The sequence below is a fragment of the Thermoascus crustaceus genome (genome assembly GCF_041956765.1).
Source record: "Thermoascus crustaceus strain CBS 181.67 unplaced genomic scaffold VTN00scaffold_8, whole genome shotgun sequence".
NCBI classification, from domain to species: domain Eukaryota; kingdom Fungi; phylum Ascomycota; class Eurotiomycetes; order Eurotiales; family Thermoascaceae; genus Thermoascus; species Thermoascus crustaceus.
The window spans coordinates 26,835-33,906 of NW_027192534.1; the positions used below are offsets into that span (position 1 = coordinate 26,835).

Genomic DNA, 7,072 nt, shown 5'->3' on the forward strand with positions numbered 1-7,072 from the left:
GTGCACTGCTGACCAACCCATTGGAAGACCTGTGGCGAGCAGGGTTATTATTGCCCAGGCATTTCCCAGTGCATTAAGCAACTATTCGAGATTGTCTCTCAAAGTGGGGTAAACAGCTCATCACATGTATTGGGCAGGTCTCCTACAAACACATGGTATCTTGGCGGAATTCCTTATATATTGGCCAACGCAACCAAGCCTGATTGGTACTGTCCCACAGCAGTCCTCCTGAGACTTCTTCTAAAGCTAGGTAAAATATGACTTTAATGCCACTTGACTACGCTGACAGGTAGATAGTTCAAAATGTGCAAGATCCACATTATTACATTTTGCGGTCTAGTTGGTCTTCCCTGCTCAACATTCTCCTCTGGTGAGAGTTCGGCTTGTCCATCAAAAACCAAAGAGAAATATCTGAGGAATCTATTGAAAGAACGCGGGATAAGATGCCATAAGATAGACCACACTGGCCAGCGGGAGGGGATATGTATGTGGTACCATAATGACTCCCTATATTGGAGATTTGGGGTTGCCTTGCCCTTGAAGACAGGAGAACGCCAAACGATTCTCCGAGCTGGGATCGCACTCGTTGGTTAGTTTGAGTGTCAGGTGGAGAGGCTCAAGGAGAAGGGGGGAGGTTTTCCTGACCGCCGACCTTTCGGCTAGATATTCCCTGCATGGCAGCTTAAGATTGCGTAGTGAAAGTAACGTGGAGTGAGCTACAAATCCTTGACCTAAGGTCTGGGCGTATCACCATATAAGCAGCTCCTGGATAGACTAGATCAACCAATGGACTGCTGCTCCAGTTGGGGCGTTCATTGCTGAATGATCGATGAAAGGACCACATGTACGGCCATAATTGCTGGGATCTCATCATGTGGAACTGAGCAGGGTAATGAATTCATCTATCAATTTTTCTGTTCCAACTTCTGCTCATACAAGAATATACAGGTGGCAGCAGGGCTGGCGGCCGAGGGACTTTCACTGTCCACCAACTCCATGACTGCGGGACAGACAATTATCATTCTGGCTTAACCATTTCCTGCAGTCACAATGATAGATCTCGTACGGTTCTCATAGCCACATTTCTAAATCGAAGGAGTAACTCCTGCTTCTCGGCCGCCAGTCTCGTCCCCTAGTCTGAAGTGTTTTGGGATACAGATATCTCGGTTTGCACATCGCCCTGATCGAAGCTAGTGCTCAGACAAGGCCTGCATGCCAGATAGATAGACTGGCAACGGTCACACAATTTCTGCCAGGGAACTGGCTCTGGCGGTGGTACTCTTGACTGTTGTTGAGATTCAAGCTCTACAGCATCTGCAAGCCGGGGAGACTTGGAATTGAGAAAAGTATTCTCTGTCCTTCTCTCAAGAGGGCCGGGCTCACTTTCCTGCAGAATCTTTTGCAGATGTGCTGTAAGCATATGTGTTCTGCAGAGACACCAGTGCGGAGTCATTCTATATTGTGCTAACACTGGTGATGAGGCAGTAAGTTAAGTTACGGCTGATTGAATTTTCTGTCTTTCCCAAAGAGACATGCTATTAATGGGTGTAGTGCTAACGAACAATTTGGCAGGACAGAATAACTAATATCTGCAGCCACAACATCTCTAGCAAGGAATGAAGACTAAGTATCTAGCATGGAACCGAGCCTGATAAAAGTCATTGATGATAACTGGCATCCGGGCAACTTCACTGTCCCATCCTCATAATAGCTCTGTTCCCTTCAGCACTCTAACTGTTTTCAATTGGGATGTTCAAGACACATAAGATGGCCGTTGGAAACCATCCTTTTTCAAAACCATGAAGTAAGCTGTAACAGTCCTAGAGTCCTGTTCTTTTATTTCAGGTAACAGACCTCTAGGGATATCCTTGGTATGAACCCCATATGCAGTTGAAATAGAAGAATTTCACTTGTTGGCAAAATCATGCACAATGAAAAGGGATTCATAGAGACAAAGGGAAAAGAGAGTATGCATTTCTTGCCAAGCCCTTTATAATGTGAAGACCTCTTAGATATTACTGCTGGCAGAGAGCCTCCTACAAGTTTGTTTCAGACTCATTCGGGAGTGGTCGGGAGTTCTGGTATTGGTGGCAGATGAGCAGCCGCACATTCCGCGCGCGAGCAGATGCCGTTGCAGGGATATTTTTCAGGATCCATGACATGCAGTCTATGATACGACCGGGACCGACATTTTTTGCAGTTGAGGCAGCATAATAGAGGTTCGCTCCGGTTTTCATGCAGTGGCATATCTTTAGAAAGAATAGGAATTGCCTTTGGGGGCCATTGGGATTTGTACGGTTGCACCTTGTCGTCGTGAAAGGAGAATAGCACTGTTTTTTTGAGCTTACATGCCCACCTAGCCCATGTTAGCATGGGCAAGAGAAAGTGTATATCGGTTACCTTTGGCAAAACCACACCCAAACCCCCCGAGACCAACGCATAACAATTCAGACAAGAGGACAGCTTCAAAGAAGTAGACCTCAAAGTTCACATTCTTGGCCATGCAAGGGAGGAAGATGAGGTGTATATTTAATGGAGTTTCATCCTCGGGAAACATTGGATCAGGACTTGGGGTCCTTCAGCCTGTCTTGCTGTTAGACCAGGGTGAGTTTGATGAACGGTTACATGCATTTATCTTAAAGGGCATGAAATAACATAGCAAACAGAGAAAAACAATAAATAACTGTTGTTTCTAATGAGATGCTTAGGTGGTTGTTTAATTATGGACGTCCCATTGTTTAAGACCTTAAGGAATGATCATTCACCCTTGTGGTGACTGTTGCAGGCCATGAAAACAGTGGGGACATGATATCACCCTGCTTACTAAGTGGTTAGCTCATCAGCTTTTCTAAATTCCTTGTGATGAACCAACTGGACTAGGCGCTGTCTGACACAGCCATGCATGTTGAAGCAATACCCCACAAGGTAGGAGGTGAGAACCTAGGACATGTGATGACAGAAAGAAACAGCCATGTACCAGTATTATGGGTATAGACATACCATGAGGAATATACCAGTGGGAAGGTATACCAGGATGGTATACAGAAAATAGGATATATAAGGATGCTCATTACCATGTAGACAGTTCAGTTACCCTTGCTCAGTAACACATTTACTGGCAGGTCAACACGCTAACCTACTACTGAGTAGTTTTATTTGGTAGGCACTTGACTTTTACCCTAGTTGTTCTGTCTGTCAGTTGAGATCACCTTGTTATGTTTAACCTACAAAGTGCAAATCCCCTACCTGAAGACCAAGCCAAATTGAGACTTGGGAACGGAGAAGTGCATAAACACTTACAGAGAGAGAAGTAAAACACAACCCTCAAGGTTGCAGGATAGTAAGAGCAACAGAACTACTAGTTATCTTGATATCTTGTTTTGCTCAGACCTATGGTTATTTCTTTGCGAACAGCAGGAGTCTGCTTGAAATGAAACAGCTTTGTTCAGTTCTGGAACATTAATGGAGTGTATGCATCTACAGGGTTGCTTTCTTTTTCTTTTGATTTCCATTATCTTGTTTAGAATCTAGAGATCACATCAACTCAAGTGATAATATTCCTGTGTAAGGTTCAGGGAACAATCCCTGAAAAAGCAAGTTTAACATTCTTGCTGTCCCTGAGGTAAAAATAAAAGTACATACACACAAGCCCATTGTTGAATATCTGGATGAGAACCCCCGAGATGAAAATCTGTCGAAGTCCCCATTAATGAATACCCTTTGAGGACTAGTTCCCTTGCCTGATCAGTCTATTTGATGATATGGTTACCTATTACTAGGAGCTGCAGAACACCCCAGTACAGAAGTTTCTCCTGATGTGGGTCCAGGAGGAGAGTTATATGTTTTTCATTGACTTTTTCATAGCAGGAGCCTTGGAGAATATAATTTCAAGGGTCTTTGCTAACATCAATTAAATTGCTTCTTTAACTGTGGTACCTTTTGGCATAGATTTTCTGATGCTGGCTTGCAGCTGAAGTTTGTTGTTGGTTAGAATTCTCTAGTGATTCTGTGATTGCGGGATAGGTGATTGTCTAGAAGGCGCCTGGTTAAACTTGAATGGCTGACCTTAGTGTTTTGGAGTGCTTGCTTTTGAATGGCAATTCTTGACTAGCTTTTTGCATTGCTGTTCAGGAATATTTCATAATGGTTAACGTGGTATAACTACACCTGTCCCTCCAAAACGGGTGCTCTGAGCGGTAACTACCCAAATCACAAAATGCCACAGGAGTGTTTACGCTGGAGCAGTTGCAAAAGATTGTGCTAGAGTGGTTGTGGAATGGTTGGCTGCACTAAGGCTGTACTAGAGTGGTTGTAGATTGATTGCACTAGGGCGGTTGTGAAGCATCGGCACTAATGCAGTTGAGGCTATACTAAGTTTTCGATGGCCAGTTTTTCTGTAGCACTGTGATATTGGTCAACTGCTAGGCAGAACAACAGTAAGTGTACCGCTAGAGACCTTCATTGGAATCCAACTGACAAACTTTACAGCAGGAACTTGTTTTCAGACAAAAAGAAGCTTCAGGGCAGGTAGCGACTGAAGTCTAAACTAGACTGGGCAAAAGTATGGCAAACTGCTAACTGTTGAGGTGTAAGACTCGAAAGCGTGTAAAGATCCGAGGGCTCAAATCAGGACTCCATTCAAGAAGCGCTTAGAACCAAGGCAATAGACAGGCTTAGATATAGTGTGCAGTTGGAGCAGGCCTCAAGTGCCACTGCTGTCTCTCCATTGTTGACCCTGGCTTGTGCGCATCCAATGCAGGATCAAAAATATCAAAAGAATCAAAATCAAGATCAGGATAATTGTGGGAACAAGCCAAGTGATAGTTCGCATTTGTTGCCGATGGAGTGAATGATGTTCCATACCATGTTTGACAGTCAAGGGTCCATCTTTCTCAGCATCTTTCTCATCTTGGTCTGTTTTTTTGCTTGCCTGACTTAAAGTGATAGTGATTCCACAGTGATTGTTGGAATGAGTGGGTATGATGTCCATGTCCTTGAATGGCAGCTTCAGTATGCAGTCTCTCGGATGTTTGTCCCTGGTAGCTTCAGAATGCTCCAATTCCTTTGGCAAGAGCCAGAGCAGATTATGCATGCCTTGTGACTCACAATGCGACTGCAAAGATTTGGCAGCAATGCCACAGCCAATAATTGGACATGGAAACAAGAAGACTGCAAGGAAACACAAAATGGAGAATAGGATCATTATTTTATGTGATCAATCTGATCAGATAATTGCCAAAAGAGTTGAATGACTCTGTTGACTATATGTACTGTATCACTCATCTGAGAAGAGCATCATTTTATAGTCTAGCATGGAGGTAGGAATATTTCCTACAGTGTACCAAAACAGCATGCAATTGAGATTGCATGACCAGGTTTAACCAACCTACACTGGGATCGTCAATGGGACCGGTCGCACCTCTCCCATGACCAACAAACATAGGCGCCAGCCAGCACAGCTATGTCACATGAAACAGACCATGAAGCCTGGTCGGCAGGGCTAAACAGGAAAGCATCATATGACCTGTGTGAACAGAAGAATTAGGATCCGATATACCATAAAGATATACCATGGGATACCAGAGGAATATACTGTGAGATTGTATGAGAGGATGGTATATAAGATGAAGGTTATACAAGGACACTTGTTACACAGCATGCACCTAGTTCTTTGTACTTGATACTATATTGTTCCTTGGTTATATACTGGCAGGTCAACAGGCTAAACCTACTACTAGATATCTCTGGTACCCAGTAGCTAAGTCATGTTTACCCTGATAAGGATCCTCATCCACTAGGCTGAGTACAGATTGGCCCACAAAAGTCCAAGCCTCCATACCTATAACACCAATTGTGACTCAGGACCGGAGTGCATAACCGCTCTCCCCACCCCTGTCTGAAGTAAGACCCAGTATGAGATTGACTTGCAAGCTTCTGGAAAGCTACTACTGTATCTGAGCTGGCAGAATTCTATGGCAATAGCAAAAGCGGAAGTTGCAAAAGAGTGAAGGTTTAGTCAAGACTAATCCTGTGTGGCAGATTGACCTTCCTGTCTATATTGGCAATTGAAATTACTTAGGTTATCATCCACAGGATACTATTCAGGTTGTAACTCATAATATGACATTTTTCTGTAATCCACAGTTGCTCCAGGGTAAGTGTTTGTTTCGTGCATTAGCTTAGTAGCTCAACCCATTTGCACTGGAAGGAGTGTACAAAGGGGGTGTTTCCAACAGCACTTTCAATCTCTCAATGTACTCAGCCAATCTAGAAACCACCAAACTGTATTCAGTACATGGGATGTGGTCAATTCTCCTTTGGAGTCGACCTACAATTTCCACCAGGTCATCGGAAAGTCCTCCCTCATCACTCACTGTGGAATGTTGTTGAACATCAATGTATGTTCCCGGTCTGATAACACCATGCCTTAGAGGTGCCACCAGCATAATGTCAAACTCAGCCTGTCCAATATTGCTGTGGATCTTGAGTACATCATCTTCATGAACAGGACAACTTTTATTGCTGAAGAAGGGATTTAGGAAGTCACAGAACAAGAAGCCTGCCATTTTTTCCATATTGGCAGTGGGATAGAGAGCGACATAGTCAGCCTGCCACTGTCAGATGCATACATAAGAGAAGGGGAGGGATCATACCATGGGCTCATCTTTACATTTTTGGATACAAACTGTATCACCAATTTCAACTCCAAGATTGTCTTGTTGCAATTTGCTGATGGAAATGCAATTGTCCTTGAGCAAGTTATCTTCATATATAATCAACATCCTCTTTCTGTTTAGCTTTGTACATTGGACCCAAACAAAGCTTTTATGGCAAAGTTTTATTCTCTGTAGCACTTTTGGGGATGCTCCAACATATGAATCATCCCTTTCAACCCCATCAACAACCCTAGAGCTTATGTTAGCTGTAGATGAGAATGGAAGGTGAGATACTGACAAAAACAGAAGGCTTTTGCATATCTTCTGAATTGACTCTGACCACCACAAAGGTTTGTTGAGCAATTTATGCTGCTGTAATAGTGCAAGCTAGGACATATCAACTGACCAAAAGAGCA

General features: G+C 43.6%; 1 protein-coding gene across 1 annotated transcript; it reads right to left on the reverse strand.

Annotated features, from left to right (window-relative positions):
- Positions 1-6,267: 6,267 nt before the first annotated feature.
- VTN00DRAFT_9620 (uncharacterized protein) lies at positions 6,268-6,566 on the reverse strand (the record flags this gene model as incomplete). The annotated part of the gene is made up of 2 exons (XM_069436599.1): positions 6,268-6,282; positions 6,333-6,566. 2 exons carry the CDS (start codon positions 6,564-6,566, stop codon positions 6,268-6,270), a joined length of 249 nt encoding a protein of 82 aa, XP_069284219.1.
- Positions 6,567-7,072: the final 506 nt, after the last annotated feature.